Here is a 23,110-nt window from a genome sequence, read left to right as displayed (position 1 = left end):
CTAGAGCCAGACCCAATCATGTTAAGTATGATAGGGATCAGTGGCCCAGCTGGTGTGGAAGACAAGTGGGTCATACTGGGTTTAGGCCCACATAGCATATGCAATTAGAAGCTCAAATGTTGACGGGAATATTGTTCACTCTAAAAAAGATGTTTCTATTAGAATTTACTTACTCTTTCATGAAAACATAGATGCTTCCTCTTTTCTGATTGTGAGAACAGTGTACCTGACTAGCTTCCCCTTTTCTTTAACTGTTAGGAAGTTCTGTCCCTAGAGATGTTTCAAATTTATGAAACAATAATTTCAGGGATTATTATTTGCATCACTTTTCTTAATTGACTCTTTAGTTTGATAGTTTCCTTTTTTATAGTTTATATAGAGCTTTTATAATGATTTTAAAATTTTTATCCTCACACTATTTTATTTTATGCATTAACATTGTAAGCCAGCTCAAGTCATTTGTAAAATGTGGAGTGCTTAAAGGAAACAAAAGAAAATTAATAAATTAATTGAATTCAGAGACATCCTTTGGTTTCTTTTCGGTGGCATTTTTGAGAATTAACATATTATTATCCCCTTCATTATTCCATAACAGAATGACAAATTGCTAATTTAGACGTGGTTGTTAGTAGCTCATTACCTTGACCAAAAGTAGTTTATGAGCCAATGTGGCTAAAGATACAGCACATAATAATCTTGACCTTTCATAGTTTTCAGACTGGATGACTCCTTGGAAAGAAAACAAATCTTTACTAAAGGAGTTAATCAGGTTTCACTCTAGGTTTTCTAAGCACAAAAAACACACCAAAAGCATTCACCCCAGCATCCACCCTGTTGCTGTCTTTTGCCACAGCTCCTTTGGTACTACCCCACCCAGAAGTCTGAGGTTGTTTTATCTGGGAAAGTAGCTATTGATTTTTTAGTCTTAAATTAAAAAGTTGGAAAAGGAAAAACAGTATCTACCCTTATTTCTGCCCCACAGGAATTACCCACCTCTCCTCATTGGAATTATGCATGAAGGGCTGCATTCCTTCAGCTTTATAGGGTATGACCCAGTGTGTTCAGAGGTTGGACAGGAAGATTTGATGGAATAGCATTTTGTAGTAAACCGATCTAGGGCAAAAGGGTTCCACATTCCCCTAGAGCTTTTCTCTCCCATTTCCCTTCTGTGATTTCAGACACCCATTTATGTCTGCTGGGAGAATCATTAAGTCTTGAGCTCTGTGCTCCTTCCTCTTACCAGACCTGATAGTGACTTTAAGGGGGAGGGGGAGTTAGGAGAAAAGTATTTTGTTTCCTTCTTGAAGGGGGTGTGTCCCAGGCTTGTCTACCTGCACAGGCAGTAATGCGTGCCAGGAATTGCTGATGGATCAGTGAGCCTGTGTTCATGCCAGTGAGCTGCTGTGGCTCAGATACTGATACTTTCTTTCCAAACAGCGTAAGAAGTGATTGAGCCACAAGTATACTGAAGGAAGGGCTCCCTCGAGTTGTGGTGTGAAGAGATAAATCACCAGGTAAGCCCAATAACTGTACTTTGATTACTAAGAACGTGTATTACGATGACCAATACTACCTGTTAATCTGAGATTATTTTTTCTCTCCTTGAAAAAAACATTCTGATTTCAATATCTCATTTCCTGAAGATGGTTAAATAAGGGAACAGAGTTGAAAAAGCAATGAGCAGAAACAACAGATTTCAACCCGCTTACTAACTATAATGAGGTGATTGGCTGAGGCTCAAGCTCCAGATTTTCTGACTGAAAGCACACTCTTCCCTCTGTGATAACACAGGAACCCCCATTGTTCTGATGTGCCAGGGAGGTAGATTGCCTAGAATAAAAAGGGCTCCACCAAAGATACTTGTTAAAGTATCAGTCATATGGTTTTCACTAATTCATAATACATTAACCCTTGCAATCTCTTAAAATAAAATTATGCTTGAGAGAATTAAGCTTATTTTTCCTTTAGAGTGAATTAGTTTAAGCTTTGCCTGGATCCATATATATCCAGGAGGTACTTCTCAATTTAACTCCTTCCCAGGACTCCAAAAAACCCTAGAATTGACTAACCATTTCTCCTGCTACTTCCCCAAATAAACATAAAATGACACACTGTATTTTCTTAGTAGAGGCCTTGAAAATATATAATTTTTCTTTTCTCTTTTCTTTGTTTTCATGAAAAATCCATTTATGTAAACCTGATAGCCTGTGTAATGTACCATGCCAGAGACTACATGAAGGAAAAATACTGAAGGAGATATAGAAAGAAGGTCAAGGTGGGAGAGGTGTGGAGAAGTGATGACCTTGGCTTTTTCGTGCTGAGATCCATTAAGCTCAACTTGATAATAGCATTCATGGGCTGGAGATTACAAACAGAGGCAAGAATAACAAAAAATAAATAAAAGTACATTCTTTAATATGTTAGAATATTAACACAAGCCTTTTATTATGCTCTGTTGTCATTAAGAAAACACCACTCATTATCTAACCATAACCCAAATTGACAACAGTGTTCTAATAATGGTCCCATAATACTTTATTCAACCTTTGACAAGTAGTAAAACATTGAGCAAATTATTTAGTTGTCTTGTCCTGGTTATTTCATTTGTAAAATGGTGCCAATAAGCATTAAGATTGGAAATAGGAGTGTATGCCTGTGGAGTCTGACAAGCTCAACTTGCAAACTCACCTTTTGTGCACAACCCCAAGCTGATGTGAATTATTGTTGGATGCCTTGTATGTCTTTCTTCTCCAAAAGGAGAGTAAATTTCTTAAAAAACAGGGACAGTGTCCCAATAACAGGGTCTGTCTGTTGCTGGGCTGAGGGCAAGGAAAGCACCATACTTTCACAACAATGTGCCTTCTGATGTCTTTCATTACACAACTAAAGGAATGCAAACATCTCTTTAAAAAAGTAAATGAACACATTCATTCAAATTCGGATATAAATAAATGATTTTAGTGCTTTGGCTGAGAGTAAGCAAAGTAAAAACTGGCAGGAGCAAGAGGGTACTGGGTATCTGAGGGCATTAGCAGTGGTAGGGGTGTGCGTCACAAGGGTGCACAAGTCAGAAAGTGGCGGAGTGGCATCCCCGGGACAAGTGTCACTGAATTCACAATTTTGCTTAAGGACACCCTTATGAAACTGTGCTGTGTAACCTACCTAATCTAAATGTTTATATTTGTAACTTTCAAAATATTTTGCCTGCTTTTATTTTATTTTATCTTATTTTTTGAGACGGAGTCTCACTCTGTCGCCCAGGCTGGAGTGCAGTGGCGTGATCTCGGCTCACTGCAAGCTCCACCTCCCAGGTTCACGCCATTCTCCTGCCTCAGCCTCCCGAGTAGCTGGGACTACAGGCACCCACCACCATGCCTGGCTAATTTTTTGTATTTTTATTAGAGACAGGGTTTCATCGTGTTGGCCAGGATGGTCTCAATTTCCTGATCTCCTGACCTCGTGATCCTCCTGTCTCGGCCTCTCAAAGTGCTGGGATTACAGGCGTGAGCCACCACGCCCAGCCACCTGGTTCTCTTTTTAATGTTCTTTGGCAGGGAACACCCATGGCTTGTAGAGAAGGGGAAACGCTGTTGCCAAATACATATGTCTTGGGATTTTCCTAAATTGTGTTTGTCTTAGCAGAGTAGTGCTCGCAAGATTTCAAGGCCTTCAGATTTCTTGACTGGATAGATACATGGTTTCATTTTATTTTATTTATCTATTTATTTATCTATCTATTTATTTATTTATTTTTGAGACAGAGTCTCTCACTCTGTTGCTCAGGCTGGAGTGCAGCGGCACAATCCCGGCTCACCTCAACCTCCACATCCCAGTTTCTAGCAATTCTCCTGTCTCAGCCTCCTGAGTAGCTGGGATTACAGGCACCTGCCACTACGCCTGGCTAATTTTGGTATTTTTAGTAGAGACAGAGTTTCACTATATTGGCTGGGCTCTTCTCAAACTCCTGACCTCAAGTAATCCACCGGCCTTGGTCTCCCAAAGTGCTGGGATTACAGGCGTGAGCCACCATGCCCAGAGATACATGGTTTTAATAGATGTGGAAACAATTTAGGATCTTGGAGGGATAGTACAAAAGGTCTATAGCATCGTGGTATGAAACATACACTCTTCCATTCACAGCTGGGTTCAAGCCTTGATAAACTCAACCCATAGTACACAAAACCACTAAGGAAGGGAAGCCTTCTTATCACATCCCCTCCCCAGTAAGCCACAGATAATCTCATAGAGGCTCCTGGTCAGTGGCTGATGGAAACTGGGACCTGGCATGTTGAGAATGAAAATTCATAGGAATTAATAATAGAAGTGGAATATGCCCTAGCATTTCATAGAGTTAAAATAAATTTCCTATGTGTAGTCAGTTGAATAAATAAAATGCAGAGATGAACAGCAATGAGGTATGCAGTCCTAAAACTGCAAACTCTAGTTACATTTTACTGATGAGCATTATCAGATCCTCATGGTGTCTTCTTGGTTTTAGTGCAAATGTCAGTTTTTAATCTCCAGAGGTCCACAAATCTAAAGACTTTAAAGTCCTTAAGAACATTTTCTTATTCTTTTCTTCTTTCTTGGAAGACAAAACTTTAAAACCTGATAAGAGTTTCTTTATTGTTTTGGGTTAAGCAGATATTTATTATACATTTGTGAAGTTGGGACAGCCTGTCATAGTACAACAGATTCACACCTGCAAAGTTTTGGGTAAAGAGAATTTGTGCTAAGCAGATTATATTTTCCATGAACACCTTTTACACTTGTGTTTGTACTGCATGCAGCCTGACTCTACTTGGAGACTTCCCTATGCTTCATCTCTTAGATAATCAAGCTAATTATTTCTGATAAGACACTTAATATTTCTTAGGCATATCATACTCTTTTACTTTGTTGACCAAGGTATCAATTAAGCAAGTAATTGGTAAAAGATGTAGATAGCAGTAGAATTTTAAAAATATATTTAGGTCAGAATTTTATAGGAAAAGGGCCTCATTAAACAAGCTTACAGCTAGACAGGGGGAATAAATTCTAGTGTTCTATACCACTGTAGAATGATTATACTTAACAATAATATATAGTTTCAAATAGCTAGAAGGAGAATATTCAATGTTCCCAACACAAAGAAATGACAAACGTTTGAGATGATGGATATGCTAATTACCCTGATCTGATCACTGTATATCACATATATCAAAACATCACTAGGTACTCTATAAATGTGTACAATTATTATTTGTCAATTAAAAATAAAATTTAAAATAAATTGATAAAGAATTATCAAGGTGGTCTGGATAAAAAACTGTTTCATTGGGAAAAATAGTTGGCAAACTTGGCTATTCACTTGGAGGAAATGAAAGGAAATCTGAAAACCTAAATAAATTCCAGCAGGATTGAATATTTACTTATTTCATCCCAAAACCTAAATTAACTTAAGAAAGATTGAAGAATTAAGTGTACTAAAAATAATTTTAAGAACTGTTAGACTAAAATGTAGAAGAATGTTTTCCAATCTTTTTATAGAAAACACATTCTTCGGCTGGACACGGTGCCTCATGCCTGTAATCCCAGCACTTCTGGAGGCTGAGGCAGGTGAATCACCTGAGGTCAGGAGTTCGAGACCAACCTGGCCAACATGGTGAAACCACATCTCTACTAAAAATACAAAAATCAGCCGGGCATGGTGGCGTGCACCTGTAGTCCCAGCTACTCGGGAGGCTGAGGCAGGAGAATCACTTGAACCCAGGAGGAAGAGGGTGCAGTAAGCAGAGATTGCACCACTGCACTCCAGCCTGGATGACAGGGCGTGACTCCATCTCAAAACACAAACAAGCAAACAAAACCACACATTCTTCACACAACCCTAAGTTTAAAATCCATAATGGGGCTGGGTGTGGTGGCTCATACCTGAAATCTCAGCACTTTGAGAGGCTAAGGAAGAAGGATCACTTGAGCCCAGGAGTTCAAGGCCAGTGTGAGCAATATGTCAAGACCATGTCTCTGCAAAAAAATAAATTAAAAAATAGTTAGCTGGGTGTGGTGGTGTGTGCCTATAGTCCCAGCCACCCAGGAGGCTGAGACGAGAGGATCATTTGAGCCCAGGATGGGGCTACAGTGAGCTATGATCATGGCACGGCACCCCAGCCTGGGCAGCAGAATGAGACCCTGTCTCTAAATACAACCAAAAGTAAAAATGAATAAGTAAAATCCATAATGGAAAAGATTAACAGGTGTGATTTCATGAACATTTTAATCTTTTGTGCAGAAGAAAATAATGCAAAAGGTTTAAAGATGAACTACAAATCATGAGCAAATACCTATAACAGGAGCGACAAAGACAAAAGAGTTCCTAAAACACAATTTTTAAGAAAAAGATGAACATTCCAATAAAAAAATTTAGGAAAATGACTTAAATAGTCAAGCTGGAAAAAAATACAAATGGTCAGTAAATCCCTGAAAAATGCTTAAACTTACTGATAGTCAAACACAGGAAAATTAAAACAATAAGGCAAAAATTTTGCCTATCCGTTTGGGAACATTAAAAAGATACTGTGGATGGAGTGATGAAACAGGCATTTCTGCACCTTACCAGTGAGTATAAATGGGTACAGGTTAGGAGGTCAATTTGGCCATGTCTAGAAAAACTCAACATATATAAACCTTTTGAAGCAGCACTTTCCTTTTAACTTAGAAAAGTTAAAAGTTAAATCCTGGTTTGCCTGGAATTCAGATGCGTGAAAGGAAGCTTAATAGAAGGGAAGTTTGAGGGCAAATTGTGGGAGTTCAAAACTGCCATGATCTTGAGTTTGCTTTTCATTCTGTATGGTGTAGAATCTTGATGGTTTCTGAGGATGAACTGATGTGATATTTTCAGGATAGGTGGAATGCCAGTCAACTAGTTCTATTTCTAGAAGAATCATCTGGGGAATATGATTTTAAAACTTATTTTTACTTTTTAAGAAAATTATAATGAAAATACTATTCATATGTAAAGGGAGACATAAACAATTAGTGGGTTTTGGTAGGTTTGAAACAATGAAGATTTATCAGTGTAAGCATTGAATGAGAAGTTGGAGAAGTATGTTTTACTCCTATTTAAAACAGATCACCCAAGAAGAGTTTGTGACATCTTTAATCTGACCATTTATATATAAAGGTCCCACAGAGCCTGTTCTGCAGGGGTTTTCCAGCAGGCCTGATCATTTGTGTTTCCATCCTTGGACTCCTGACTCTCCTTTGACACTGAGGACAATCATATTTGTTAGGAAGATAGCTTGTTTTTTCTTGTGTAATTTCAACTTTTATTTTAGCATCAGGGGGTACGTGTGCAGTTTTGTTATATGGGTATATTGTGTAATGTTGAGGTTTGGGGTACAAATGATCCTGTCACCAGGTAGTGAGCATAGTACCCAATAAGTAGCTGTTTTTTGTTTGTTTGTTTGTTTTGTTTTTGAGACAAGGTCTCCCTCTGTCTCCCAGCCTGGAGTGCAGTGGCGCGATCTTGGCTCACTGCAACCTCCGCCTCCAGGGCTCAGGTGACTTTCCCACCTCAGCCTCCCAAGTAGCTGGGACCACAGGTGCGTACCACCATGCCCAGCTAATTTTTGTATTTTTAGTAGAGATGGGGGTTTCACCATGTTGCCCAGGCTGGTCTCGAACTGCTGAGCTCAAGCAATGCACCGGCCTCCGCTTCCCAAATTGCTGGGATTACAGGCTTGAGCCATTGCGCCCAGCCCAATAGATAGCGCTTCAGCCCTCTCCCCCTCTCCCTCTCTCTCTGCTCTAGGAGTCCCCAGTGTTGATTGTTTCCATCTTTATGTTCATGTGTACCCAGTGCTTAGCTGCCACTGTAAGTGAGAACATGCAAATTAATGCAGGAACAGGAAGATAGGTTTGAAATGTACGTTCTTCCTTTTTCTGAAAAAAAGAATTGTTTGTAAGGAACTCAGGTGGAGATCAAATTAACAATCATGATTTTATTAAAATCATGCCCCAAGCAACAAAAACTAACTGGCTCATGATCTAAGGGAAATACTTGATTCTTTGGGCTGAGAAATTTAGGGAAATAGTTAAGAAATTCTTTGTATTTAGAATTTAAATGTTACCTTTTCATTTTCTGCAATTGTGAAATGAAAATAAATTCCACTTAACATATACAATTGCCAAAATAATCAAATCAAAACTTATTAAAAACACTTTGTAAATTAGAAGGAATTATTTTATTTCTTTTTATTAGGTAGCTATCACCTCTCTGGAGTTCTGTTCAGGTACTTTTTTATTTTTAAAAGCAAACAATTCAAGAAGCTCAAATTATCTGGACTTTACCTACTTTAAATGAAGTCAAGTAGAGGAGATGAGAAATGAGCCCTACCTAGGAATTACAGGAAGACTGGGTCCTGTTGCTAAGCTGAAATCTTGGCTAGAAGAAAGCGCTTGGCATCTTTTGCGGAATGCCGTTAATCATCTTTTAAGGGCTTCATGGTCACTCCTGCTATACCGAACCACAAGCGGCTGGTGAGCGTCTTCAGTTACAAGGGTTTGGAGTAGAGCCAACCCATGAGGCTTGCAGCTAAGCCTTTTACAGTGGAAACGAGCTGGACTGGTCTTCTGTGGGAAATGAACTCTACTAGAATGCCAGAAGGCATACTGAGCAATGAGCTAAAAACAACAAATCATCCTGAGTGAAGCTCTTCTCAGATGCAAAGCGCAGACTAAATAGAAAAACAGAACCCTGGTTAGGAAGGAGCAGACAGCTGTGCTAGGCTGAAGGCACCAGCAGCAGGAGAAATACTCTTGAGCTGAATGAAGTTCTAATGAGTGGCAAAGGAAACACAAACTTATAAGCACATATCTCAATTCTGGGATGGAAAAGGATCAGATTTGGAGGTAGGGTCACAAACTGGACTCTGAAGGCACAACCAGTCAATGAAACATAGGAGAGTTAAAATAGGGATCCCGGAACAGAGATTCTCGGTAACCAGAAGTTCCCAAAAGTGGGTCTGGATTGTGGCTTTTGGAGTTTCTCTTGAGGTGTGGAGCTACCATGTGTGATAATCCTGCATGATGATATTGTTAACAGCCAGTGCATGGCACAATGCCTGGGAAATTGGAGGCTGTCAGTATACGGTACTGGAACAAATGCAAGTTTAGCAGATTGGTGAAGTGTCCTGGGGGAGGAGTGACTGAGCCAAGTAATTCTTTTTGTCGCTTCCAGACTTATAAGTCCAGAATTCTTAAAAATTATACCTCTGTTCTGAACCCAATAATTAAATTCTTAGTAGGTTCTTAGCTCATCTCAAAAGATGTTAAAGAATTTAATAACCAGTTTGAGGAGAAAACAAGAATAAAGATGAGTAGAAATCGGTAATCTTTCCAGGCTTAGGTTTGGTGACTGCCAGACATTGATAAAATAACAATTAAATAAGTAATCTACAAATAGAATGTGGGGAATGGGCATGTAATAATGAAACCTGAATGTGAATAGATCTGAGCTCACTTTATTTTTCCTCTTACTGTATAAAGGAGGAAACCGAGCCCACAGAGTTTTAACTTTCACAAATCCTCACGGAAGAGGTACAAACATGAGGTTACAGTGTAATTCATCCAGACCTCTTCCTGCTGTGTTTATAAACATGAATGTGCTAAAACATGTGAAAATATAAAACGTGTTTACGATTTTACTGTGCACACATGTATATAGACCTTCCCTGAGATTTTAAATGACTTTAAATTACTGTCCTTCCAGAGGAAGTTTGTCTCGCTCATATAACTTACCAAACCTCCAACCATTTTTCCAAAGATGGAAGTGGCTATCTTTTCTGTCCTCCCACCTATTTTCTCAGCTGTCTTCTCCTCTGTCTCTGTTCAGTTACAGAAACACACAGGAGCTTTTCTCAAAGGCAAGTGGCCCAACAGTTCCTAGAAAAGATAGATGCCAATGAAAATGTTATCAAAAACTGATAAAATGAGAGGTAAAACAAAACCAAGGTTTTACAGGTCACCTGCCTAATTCTTTTTGAGTCACGATTTCTTTTAGATCCTATGTGGAGACCTGCTCTTTTCATCAATGTGTGTGTGCACATGGGCGCATGTGAGGCCAAGACGGACAGGAAAGAGACAGCTCTACTGGGAATTCTATTTATAGAGAAAGAAACATAATCCCATAAATATTGATGCCAGAAAAACAGCGCAGAGTTCAACTGTGCCTAAGATTAGATTTTTGCCAAGAATGCTGGAAAGTATAGGTGTGAGCAGTTTCAACTAAGCCTGCTGTTGATAAGGAGACAGCTGTTGGCATAAATAAATGATATTTGCAGTCCGTAAGTATATAACTGAAAGAATAGGGAGACAACAGCCAGCCCTCTCCAGAGGCATAATAGCACGTTCTAATGATTGTTCCCTGTAAACTGAAGGACAGGGAATGAATTCACTGAATGAATTCAAGGAAGTGCGGAGGGGGGCGTCCCACCATGGCCAAGCCTTCCCACGGAAGCTGGTGCCCACACAGCTGCAGCTCAGGCATCACTGGCCCCAGCAGCCACAGCACAAGGTGTGATGGAAACATGTCATGCTCTAATGACAACAACAGCTCCTCATCTGTGGCAAGGACACAAGGATTCTGAGAATTTCTAAATAATCAGGACCATTCCGGCTTGGAAGGGAAGCGATGAAAATACCATGGGGTTTATGTTTACTAAAGGCGAAGTTCAGAGGGATTTATGATGACCCTGCACACACGCAAAGCAATCCCTGACATCCTTGCTGCTGTGGACCCTCCTTTGAGTCAGATCATTCAATTACTGTAAAAATGTACTTTATTGCTTCAAAGCTGGGATCCCTCCATTTCCAGAGTGATGGCCATCAGTTAACCCAAGTGCACTCAGAGAAGTCAAATTCTGACACAATCCAGCAAGTAACTATAAAAACTGATGGTAAGGTTGAAATACTAGGCACCACTCTGGGTACCTTACTTGCAAAATACTCATTCAATTCTCCTAAGAACCTGTGAATTAAATACTATTTTCCTTGTATTCTTGATGACTAAACCGAAGTATAGAAAATCTGAGACAATTCCAAAGGGCATCCAGTTGATAAATGTCAAAGCTGGGAACAGGACCCTGGCTAGTACAGCTACAGAGCCCATTTTGACCCATGTGCCTTGAGATTTCATTTTTTCCCACCTTTGACTAGTTGTCAAATACAGGATGTCCAGTTAAATTTGAATTTCAGATAAGACACAAATAATTTTAGACAACAAATAATGTTGCAAATATTGCACAGGGCATACTTAACTAAAAAAAAATTGTTTATTTGAAATTCAAAATTTTGAGGGTACCTTGCATTTTTACTTCCTAAATCTTCCAACGGTATCCCAGAGGGAGCTATATGCACCAAGGAAGCAAAGAAAAAATTTTGATTCTCTTGAGCTTTGGTTTCAAATCCCAGAGTAGAACTCCTATCACACGACCAGGCTAGGTGGAGAAATCTTTATTTTTTTATTTTATTTTTATTTGTTTAAGGAGGAGGGGGCGGAGTGGAGGCCACAGGTGCCACAACCTCTCCCTCAGCTGCTTTCCCCTGGAGAAATCGTTTTTCCTATACTTAAAACAGTCTAGAATAACAGCTCTCAAACCTGCCTGGATGTGAGCATTGCTTGTGTAGCTTTAATAATACACATGGGCTGCCCTGGCATGGTGGCTGATGCCTGTAGTCCCTCTTTGGAGGCTGAGGTGGGAGAATTGCTTAAGCCCAGGAGTTTAAGACCAGCTTGGACAATATAGTGAAACCTTGTCTCTACAAAAAAATTAAAAGAATTAGCCTGTAGTCTCAGCTACTCGGCAGGCTGAGGTGGGAGGATCACTTGTAACCAGGAGGTCAAGGCTGCAGTGAGCCATGACTACACCACTGCACCTCCAGCCTGGGTGACAGAGCAAGAACATGTCTCGATAATAATAATTATAATTATAATATACATAGCTGGGCCTGACCTGTCCAAGATTTAGTAGGTTTAGGGTGAGACGGGGACACTCACATTTTCTAATGAGCTCCTAAATGTTTTCTCCTTTCCTTCTCTTCCCTCCCTTCCTCACTTGTCTGAAACTCTGATGCTAAGTTAGAGTTTACCATCTGTAGCAAGTCCAGGGATGCCAGAATATATCTCTAGGGTGGGAGAAGAGGGAATAAAGAGGTGGAGTCTATGAGAGAAGGCTTTCCCACAATGCCCAGAGCTGTCCTCAGGCTTTCTCAAGCTGCCTTTACAGCCTCAGGCCTGGAGTACATGTATGAGGAAGATTTTTCGAGGAGAGAGGGAGAGAGAGAGAGAGAGAGACAGAGAGACAGAGAGAGACAGAGAGAGAGAGAGAAGAGAGAGACAGAGAGAGACAGACAGAGAGAGAGAAGAGAGAGACAGAGAGAGACAGACAGAGAGAGAGAGAGAGAGAGAAGAGAGAGAGAGAGACAGAGAAAGCGAGCAGAGAGCCGCATGCACGCCAGGTCTCCCATTTGGAAACAGACTGGCACAAAGAGGCAGAACGGATCACTCCGCAGGCACCAAAACTGTTATCCCATTTGAAAGCTCCAGCACTATAAACTGTGGTCTAAATAGTTCCCGGGAATTCAAATTAAAAAATCCTTCCCTAGAGGTGAAGAAAAAGTGGCCGGGCATGGTGGCTTACGCCTGTAATCCCAGCATTTTGGGAGGCCGAAGCAGGCGGATCACTTGAGGTCTGGAGTTTGAGATCAGCCTGACCAACATGGTGATATCCCATCTCGACTAAAAGTACAAAAATTAGCCAGGCGTTGTGATGCACGCCTGTAATCCCAGCTACTCATGAGGCTGAGGCAGGAGAATCGCTTGAACCCGGAAGGTGAAGATTGCAGTGAGCCAAGATCATGCCAATGCACTCCAGCTGGGCAACAGAGAGAGACTCCATCTCAAAAAAAGAAAAGTGAAGAAAAAGTGGAAAAGGGGCTGGAAGGGGCACAACCCCCACTCTGCAATGTGACTGTGCTTCATGAGGGTATTGCAAAATCAGTTTAGTAGAATATAACAATTTAGTAATAAAAATGAAATAAAAACAAGTAGAAAATATCCAAGGTGTACACACACACACACACACACACACACAGACATATATTCATGTTATCACATATCTTTCTTTCTATGGGATCCTGTCAAGAAAATTTGTGAAACACTGCTCGAGAGAAAAATATTCATCACTTTTAGAAAGCAGAAAGCGCAGGCGGGAAGGAATAGAACTCAGAGCAGATAAGCTGTGGGGAAACAAGACCCTGAAGAATAATCTAGAGCCCAGGCTGCTGCCAAAGAATTTTAAAGCAATAGATTTTCAAGGAGTCTTTGGCAAACAGGAAGGTGGGGCATAAGAGGACCATTCATCCAAAAGGAAGAGGTAAATTCAAAAGCTGTACATTGCCTATTTTTCATGCTTCCCTAGAAAGCCCTAGAAAAGGTTTCTGCTGAGACATAGGCCACCTCTAAGGTAGTTCTTCCCTGTCTCTAATGCCTTTTCTCGGCTTTTTAGATTAGAGGGCAGTGTGGGGTGGCACTGGAGAAATAGCAGGGTTTGTATGAAGTTTAAGCACACCCAGGAAGCAAGGTAAGGGCTGGATGGAGAGCCCTACTCTGTGTACTCTGGACTGCTAAGCAAGGACACTTATTCCACTGGAGGACTCTTGAGTTTGGGAATCAAACTTTCTCATCTTCTCCTGTGAGATGTAAAAGAAACACTGAGAGGCCAGAAGAAGGTATTCCTTTAAGTTCTATCAATGCTGTGGAGTAAAACTTAGCAATGATATAAGCGTTCTGTGTTGAGCTACCCAATATGGTAGCCCCTAGCCACATGTGGCCCCTGAGCACTGGAAATGTGGTCAATGTGACTGAGCAACTGAATTTTAAATTTAATTTAATTTTAACTGTAATTGAAATTTAGATAGCCACACATGGCTAATGGCTACTGTATTAGACAGAACAATTCTAACATTTTGTGATTTTTTTGATGCAAAATAACCTGGGTATAAGTGATTAATCTTGTGACCAGGTCTATGTACTGAGTTTTATCTAAATTATTTGAGATAACCATAAACTCGAGGACATCTTTTTGCTAATTATATCTACTATGAAAAAGGAAATTTTCTGGATTGATTCATTATTATTTATATGCTTAAACACTCAAATTATATCCTGGTATTAATGGTTTACAGAGTCTTTGGTTATTTTAATGTTTTTCTTTCCTGAAATGAAAAGGAAACCTCAGTGAAATATAAAAGACTGATGTTAAATGCACCTAATTGCAATGTTAAGCAAGTCACGATTTAAAAAAAAAAAGCATGTGTTTAGTCAGATACCATCACTTGGAAGAGAGCTCTAGAGCAGTTTTCTAGTAAGTTTGTAAAGATGGAAATTTACTACATCTGCAATGGGAGCAGAAGTCATGATGTCACAGGTTCCGTGGAGTGGAAACATAAACACCCAGGGGTTCGGATCAGCTCAGTGGGGCCTTACCACGTTGTGCATTTTTACATTTTGGCTTGAATTTCTTGTTTTTGTGCCTCTACCTTACCTGGTACCCTGCTTGTTTAGTCACAGACTATGCACCCGACTGCTGCTGTTCAGTCCAGGGAAAATGAAAGTTGGAGTGCTGTGGCTCATTTCTTTCTTCACCTTCACTGATGGCCACGGTGGCTTCCTGGGGGTGAGTTGGTGCTGTGTCTCATATCTCTTCTCAACGAACTCTCCTCTCTCGTTCCGGCACTTTTAGAACCCCTCACTCTCTAGGGGACTGCAACTGCATAATTTAATGTACTTGAGATCAGAAGTCCTGAGTTCTCGTTTCAACATCACCAACATTCACTGTGTGGCCTTGGATAAGTAAGTCATTTCATCTCTTCGGAGCTTAGATGATCAAACTGCAAAAGGAGGATCTTTGATTAAACTATCTTAGAGATCTTTTCCAGTTCAACACATGCTCTACTATGGCTTCTCGGATGCAGAAAAATCACATGGATGGACATTAGCAATCCTTAGACACTCTCTTTCCTATCTACACTCGCTTGAGTGATGCTTTCATCTAGGATCATGGTTTTAATATTCTCTACATGCTGATGACTCCCAGCTGTATAGCTCCATCTTAGACCTCTCCCCTGTCCACACTCACATATCCATTACCTACGTGTTATTTCCAGCTGGGAATCCAGCGGACCTCCGAACTTCATTTGTTCAAAATCGAACCCACTCCTTCTTGCCTATCTCAGCAAGTGGTATCACTATCTTTCCAGCTACTTAGGCAAAAAACCTTAAGAATCATGCTTGACTCTTCTCACATTCCATATCTAAACCACTGGCATTACTTTTAAAGCTTTACCTTTAAAGTATATCCAGAATTCAAAAACTTCTCACTACTTCCATGGCTGCTACCTTGAGCCACACCTTCATTGTCTCTTGCCTGCATGATTTCAACAACCCCAGAAATGCACGCATTGCTTCTGTGCTTCTCTGTTCTCAACGGGGCTTCAGGATCGAGCCTGCTACAAAGTAAGTTACAGCATGTCTTTCCCCTGTTCAAAGCTACCCAGCAGTTTCTCATCTCACTCAAGGAAAAGGTAAAACCCTTTCCATGGCCTATAAAGGTCTGCACAACCTGCCTCCCCAGAGACCCTCTGACCCCACCTCCTGTGCCTCTCCTCTCACTCTCCTCTCTCAGCAGCTCTGGTGTCCTCATTCTGCCTTCACCTGCCAGGCATATTCTTACCCTTCAGGTGTTTGCTCAAAAGTTGCTCCAGTGAGGCCTTCCCTGGCCGCCTCTCCACCATCCCTGGCTTGGATTTTAGATTCATGATTTTAATTCATCTGGGAAACTCAGCAAGGCCTTATGAAGCACAACTCTTCAAAGTCTCACCATAACTATTTTTTTTCTTTTTAACAGAGAAATGATGGCATCAAAACAAAAAAAGAACTCATTGTGAATAAGAAAAAACATCTAGGTGAGGCTCTGTTAGACAGCATGGTGCAGTGGATTTTGGTGTCAAGGGACCAGGGTTCTAATCCCAGCGGTGCCCCTGACTGGTTGTATGATCCTAGGCACATTATTAAACATCCAAATATGTACAAGGAGAATGACAGTAATTCCTATGAGCAAGACGTTTGTGAAGATTAAATAATATCATGAGAGCATAGTGTCTTACATCAGACCTGGCAAGTAGCTGTTCACACACGCCCTTTTCTTCTGTGCCTTGATTCTAACAATGTAATTAATGGTCATAGCCCCAGTCCAGAAATGAGTTGTGTTCTGAAATTTAGTTTGTGGATCTGATGTTTCTAGTGCTGAACACATTTCCTCACAGAAACAGTGATGCACATGTGGTTGTTAGGTTCCCGGGTCAGTCCACAATAGCTTTTCTACCATGCAATAAATCTGCCATACAGCAATGTGCTAATAGTACCATAGCAACTATCACTGTGCAAGGCTATACTTCTTTGGGAAAATGAAATCAAAATTTCAACTTGGAATGACATGAATACAATTTCCCTGACAGTAAACATAACAATAAAAATATAGCAACTATTGTTGGGATGTTACTATGTGGCAGGACTATTGGAAGTGCATTAGATGAATTAAACCCTCACACTGACCCTCTGAGTCTGGTACAGTGGTCATCTTTATTTTACAGATAGTGAAACTAAAGCACAGAACTAGGGGCAGGGACCAGGATTCAAATCCAGTCAATCTGGCTGCAGAACCAGTGCCATTAACCCCTGACGATGTGAGCAGGGCCATCCTTTTCCCTGTTCCCCACTGCACACCTGCGTGGACGAGAAGTGGGTCTTGTCTCAGGTCCCACCACTCAGAGGGGACTTCCAATGCCTGGGGAAGAGGCTCCAGTCCGTAAGGAGATGGGGAGACTAAGAGATGGGAGTGGGGTGCAATGGTGTGAGATGTCAGGTCTTTCATAGGTGAGCTTCGGGGGACCTTGAAGCCCCTGGGAATTTCATGTCAAGTTTTATGTGAATGGGCTTAAGTGAATTTTGGATGGGAGAAGACTCATAGGATTCCTCTCCTTTCCCTGTCAAAATCAGTTAATGGCTTCTCTGTGGGGAAAGAAAAGGTGCTGTGCAGAAATGATGAGCTGGAGGTGAGGGTGCATCAAGCCTCAAGGGAAAATTTAGTTTGTTTTGCTTTTGGATTTCATATAAATACCCAAACGCAGCTAACGAATGGAATATTTTCACAGGAGAAGAAAGGGCTCTTTGTAAGTGTGAGATTGAGGGGTCTTATACTGGAGATACTTCAAGGAGATCAGAGCTGGGGGCGGGGGAGGGAAGGTTGACTTGGATTTCCTCACCTCTTCCCCCTTCGGTCTTGACACCTGAAGCTCGACTCTGGGTGTGCCCTGAGGAAGTGTATAACATTGGGAGAGTGATTCTGGGGAGGGACAGACAGCACTGGGGCAGCTGGCCTGGCAGAAGTGAGAGGACAGACGTATATTTGGCATGTGTGGGAACCATTTGCTTGTGTTTACCCTCAGTGTTCATTTTTAGTCCATGTTTGGATGAGAGGAACTCAGGAACAAGCAGCATGGTAGAGTCCCTGACCTAAATTTGATGATTGTTTCTCAGTCACTTCCTCAGCAATATTTTCCCCACGGACAGAAAAAAAGGTTTCTGACTCTCTTTCTCTCTTTAGGCCCGGTCGAAGAATATCAGCTGCTGCTTCAGGTGACCTATAGAGATTCCAAGGAGAAAACAGATTTGAGAAATTTTCTGAAGCTCTTGAAGCCTCCATTATTATGGTCACACGGGCTAATTAGAATTATCAGAGCAAAGGCTACCACATGTAAGGTGGCTCTCGGTGACTGGATGTGTAAATGGGGAAGGCGGGTGTATCAGTCAGGCTAGGTTGGGTTATGCTGTGGAAACAATCATCCCTACAATCTCTGTGATTTAAAAGAATAAACGCTTTATATCTTCTTCATGCTACATGTCCATTGCAGATTGGCAGAGGGCTGTATTTGTTGCCACCAGTACCCAGTGATGTATCAGACCCTATCTCATATGTACCCATGCTGAGCAAAAAGTAAATGAAACACTGGAGGGTTTTCCACAGGCAATTAAATTCTCTAACTCAGAAGTGACTGCTGTAACTCTGCCCACAACTTTTTGGCTAGAACTGGCTCCATGGCCCCACTTAACTTCAGGGGACTAGGATATGCAATCCTGTGTACCTGGAAGACAACAAGAAATATTTGGCAAACAGCATTAATAAGCACAAAGGTGGGGTTCAGAGAAGTTAAATTATTGATCTAAAGCAGTGATTCTTAAAGCATGGTCCCCAGGCCAGCAGCAGCAGCATTAGGGAACTTAGCAAAAATGCAAATTCTTCATTTGTCTTGACTTAAGAGCATCAGAAACTCCAGGGTGAGATCTTCCAGGTGATTCTGTGTCGCAATAAAGCTTGAGACCCATTCACTGCACACCATGGATATTTTCACAAAGGTGTCTGGTGACTTTGCCCTGGTTCTTGATCTACTGAAAGAAAAAAAAGACGGCTTTGGTGGGAATTTCAGGTGTAATAGAAGGGGGCAGGCATACAGGATTGCTACTAGAGAAACTTTTCATCATGACTTTCCCCAAAAATGTTTCTCTGCCTTTGTCATCTTGCTTATAAGGCCTACTTGGGAGTGGTAGCAGGTGGATAGAAAGGAGCCTCCAATGAGATGGTGGTCAAATACGCTCTAGAATCCTTTAAACAACTCTCCTGTTACAAGTGTCCTCTTCTGCTTCTCTCTTCCTTTGCAGTGGCTATGTATGGGGCATACATCCTTCTTTTGCATGCTAATCCCAGCCATTGTAGCTTTATGTTTGTTAGCTTTCTGATACCAACCTCAGAATTTATTGAGTTGGACATTTTCTTACCTTGAGTATATTGCTGTCCTGGTTTCATCCTTCTAGCTTTTGGTGAGAAGTATTAACCATTATTTTACTTTTAATGGCAAAAATTGCTATTACTTTTGCACCAACCAAATCCTTGGTCCAGATTCCATGTGACAGCTAAGGATCACAAATCACTACTCAGGGTCGGGCGCGGTGGCTTACGCCTGTAATCCCAGCACTTTGGGAGGCCAAGGAGGGCAGATCACTTGAGCTCAGGAGTTCAAGACCAGCCTGGCCAACATGGCAAAATACTGTCTCTACTGAAAATACAAAAATTAGCCAGGTTGATGGTGCGTGCCTGTAATCCCAGCTACTCAGGTGGCTGAGGCACAAGAATCACCTGAATCCAGGAGGCAGAGGTTGCAGTGAGCTGAGATCATACCACTGTATTCTAGCCTAGGCAACAAAACGAAACAAAACTCATAGAAGATGTGGGAAGTTAATCTGAAAAATAAACATATATAAAATAAAATCACTGCTCAGCAGTGGTCAGTTTATAAACCAGAATCCATGAGACTGAGTTCTATTTCTTGTGCAGACTGCAACAGCCTGAATGGGGTCCTGCAGTGTACCTGTGAAGACAGCTACACCTGGTTTCCTCCCTCATGCCTCGATCCCCAGAACTGCTACCTTCACACGGCTGGAGCACTCCCAAGCTGTGAATGTCATCTCAACAACCTCAGCCAGAGTGTCAATTTCTGTGAGAGAACAAGTAAGCAACTAAGAATGCTCTAGGCTGGGGCTTCTCTCACCCCAACATGCAACAGAGAAGGGACTCTTGCTCATTGTCTAGCTAGTCAATGTTTGTTTACAGGGAGATTGAGGGACAGTGATGATACATCATGTTAGGCCTGGCTGGACCCACTGAGAGCTTTCATAGTACAGAAGATCCAGAAACTGGTGACATGTGAAGGTCACTTCAACCTTTAGGTCCATCCAGCTTAGCTCTGCAATCATATGATTTTATTGAGATTGAGGAAGAGTTGCTAAAATTCCAAAAAGAGGAACTGCTTGAGTAAGCAACATTTGTCTTCCTACTCTCTTTTCACATCTTTTGCCAACATCAGTTTCAAGAAAAGGGGAGTCTAGAGATATGAATGCAAGGAGGAAATATATAGTGAATGATTCCATTAAAAGAAATCTCTCAATTGTCAACAAATATGTGTACTGAATGCCTTGTTAAAACAGAACAAAAGCTAAAAGTCTAGCTTAGGAAACCAGTGGAAGCTGAGGGAGCTATGGTTAACTTAGCTTTATGTTCAATGAAAGGTGAGATGAGCCAAATGACACGGACTCCAGGGCATAAAGGACTTTACTAAGCTCCTGCAATGATTACTCCAGTTAACTGGAAGCCCCAGATATTGGTGGAACTGAGCAAAGAGTGAGCCTGAAGTAGCCCAGCTTACTTGGGAATACTGGCTCTCCTTCCTGGGACTACAGCAATTCAGGTTATGGCAACACATTACTTATTAAGCACCATCTTTTCACCCAGATCAGGGGCAAATTCTAGGAGGACACACAGAAGAATTTCTCTTGCTGTCTATGAATTAGGAGACTAGTTGTAGAGGCCAGACTGTAATACAAGAAAGAAAATAATGTAATTCTTCAATGAATGTTGATGAAAGCCTATGTTTTGAAAGATGGGCACAGTGGCTTACACTTGTAATCCTAGCAATTTGGAAGGCTAAGGCGGGCTGATTGCTTGAGTTCAGGAGGAGTTCGAGACCAGCTTGGGCAACATGGCAAAAATGCATCTCTACAAAAAATACAAAAATTAGCTATTTACAGGTGTGGTGGTGTGTCATGGCAAAAATGCATCTCTACAAAAAATACAAAAATTAGCTATTTACAGGTGTGGTGGTGTGTGCCTGTAGTACCAGCTACTTGGGGGGCTGAGGGAAGAGGATTGCTTGAACCCAGGAGATTGAGGCTGCAGTGAGCCAAGATCATGCCACTGCACACTAGCCTAGGTGACAAAAGTGAGACCCTGACTAAAAAAAAAAAAAAAAAGAAAAAAAGAAAAGAAAGAAAGAAAGGAAAGAAAAAGGTGGTCCATGTCTAATCCATCTTTGAAAGATACAAAGCTGGATCAGACAGGGATGACACTTATGAGGAGCTTCCCACAGTACTGTGGAGATGTGCATAGGTGAGACATACACAAATCAATGTTTAGGAATATGTAAGAGGATGGGAGGGAGATAGGGATAAAGTACTGTAGGAATTTAGAGGAGAGAAAGACTCTGCATCTGAGGATTAGAGAAGACCTTGTGGAAGAGATGATATTTGACTAGGTCCTGAATGAAGGATAAATAGGATTTGTCCACACAGAGAATTGTCCCATTGCAGAGAAGTACTGGCAATGGGTAAGTAAGGAATGTGTTGGAGTTAGCAAGTAGTGTTGCTGTTACGGTCATCGTTTAATTTTTAATAGGGACAATGCTTAAGCTTATTGCCCAGATGAAGATACATTTCAGAGTTCAGTGAATGCCTTCTTTAGTGACACATGAGAGGCCACGCATTTACCTACTTTTAAGGTTGCCTTCATTACCAGCACTTCCCTATTACTGTTCCAAATCTGCAATTGAAAACTCTGCTTTTATGTATGCATCCTGTGTTATTTTAGGTGAACATTTCTTATGAAAAAAATTTGAAACATCACTGTTGAATAGATGACTCTGAATTGTACTTCTATAATTGTATGCTACTAATAAATCAAGTTAGAAATTTATTATGTCTATAAACTTATTTTTATTTCCTACAGAGATTTGGGGCACTTTCAAAATTAATGAAAGGTTTACAAATGACCTTTTGAATTCATCTTCTGCTATATACTCCAAATATGCAAATGGAATTGAAATTCAAGTAAGCACTTTCTACTTATTATATAAGGAATCGTTTGCTACACTCAAGTTCAAATGTTTTCAATTCAGCATGTATATTTAATACATATTCTTAATTATTCATTTTCAGTGAGCTATTACAGAACAGTTATTTGCTCTGCCCACAGTTGAAATTCCCTGAGTATCTTCTTTCTAGGAAAGTTTAGCAGCTGACTTCTTTGCACTTCTCTTGTGTTCAGTTTTGCTCACTTATTTTAGCAATATACTAAGACTTCTTGATTATTTTCTCTTTTAATTTTTTATAAAAAATTTTTATGGGCCGGGCATGGTGGCTCACGCCTGTAATCCCAGTACTTTGGGAGGCTGAGGCAGGCAGATCACTTGAGGTCAGGAGTTCGAGACCAGCCTGGCCAGGATGGTGAAACCCAATCTCTACTAAAAAATACAAAAATTAGCAGGGCATAGTGACATATACCTGTAATCCCAGATACTCAGGTGATGAGGCACGAGAATTGCTTGAACCCGGGAGGTGGAGTTTGTAGTTAGCTGAGATCGTGCCACTGCACTCCAGCCTGGGCGACAGAGTGAGACTCCACATCAAAAAACAAAAAAAAATCATGATCTAAGCTCAACTGTCAGCATTTGGGATTTGTTCTATAAAGAAAACTCTGTTGTTAGAGGCTGAAGAGAGTTACTGAGCAAAACTCTCAACTTTATAATAAAGTCACATAAAAACTAGATCAGTATCCCTCTGCCTAGGATGCTGGCTCAGGTGTAGCTCTAACTGAAGACCCAAGCAAATACTTAATAGATGGATTCAGTCTAAGTACCTGTAAAAATTAATGGCTTGTTTTTGATAAGGAAAAAATGGATTTTGGGTAAATTTATTCTACGATCTGGCATCAAATTCATCTCCTATTCTAAGCAGTTGGTTATTCACAATTTATTAGCAATCTCAAAGATACATTTTATATGTGTATATGTATGGATATGTGTGTGTGTATGTATACATTCACAACTGTTATTTTAACTGTATTTGTATGACATGCAATTACTTCCCACTGTATCTCTTTTCTTTGCTCCTTTGCTACTGTTGATTTATTTATTGTCTGTATCAATTTTTTGCTCAAATGTCTTTCCGAAGTACGGGAAGAACAATTAACACATTGTTCTTTGTTCTCTTTCTAAGCTTAAAAAAGCATATGAAAGAATTCAAGGTTTTGAGTCGGTTCAGGTCACCCAATTTCGGTAAGTAACACAATGGTCTTAGAAGGGCATCCCCAGAATTGGGCGCCAGTTCTGCAAAAGGCAGAGTGCT

General features: G+C 40.8%; 1 protein-coding gene across 2 annotated transcripts in view; it reads left to right on the top strand.

The window, feature by feature from the left end:
- The first annotated feature begins 1,372 nt into the window (after positions 1-1,372).
- Positions 1,373-23,110, top strand: part of ADGRF1 (adhesion G protein-coupled receptor F1) — a 45,231-nt gene continuing 23,493 nt past the window's right edge. For both annotated transcript variants that reach the window (XM_004044147.5, XM_063707649.1), the window contains exons 1-7: positions 1,373-1,514; positions 14,606-14,717; positions 15,948-16,005; positions 17,706-17,855; positions 19,491-19,664; positions 21,714-21,814; positions 22,982-23,040. In XM_004044147.5, the coding sequence (XP_004044195.2) occupies positions 14,649-14,717; positions 15,948-16,005; positions 17,706-17,855; positions 19,491-19,664; positions 21,714-21,814; positions 22,982-23,040 (611 nt within the window). In that variant the 5' untranslated portion in view covers positions 1,373-1,514; positions 14,606-14,648. The remainder of the gene's footprint in view (positions 1,515-14,605; positions 14,718-15,947; positions 16,006-17,705; positions 17,856-19,490; positions 19,665-21,713; positions 21,815-22,981; positions 23,041-23,110) is intronic.

This window comes from Gorilla gorilla, chromosome 5 (genome assembly GCF_029281585.2).
Source record: "Gorilla gorilla gorilla isolate KB3781 chromosome 5, NHGRI_mGorGor1-v2.1_pri, whole genome shotgun sequence".
Lineage (NCBI taxonomy): Eukaryota > Metazoa > Chordata > Mammalia > Primates > Hominidae > Gorilla > Gorilla gorilla.
The sequence above is the reverse complement of the archived record's forward strand: the minus strand, read 5'-3'. Positions and strand labels throughout refer to the sequence as shown.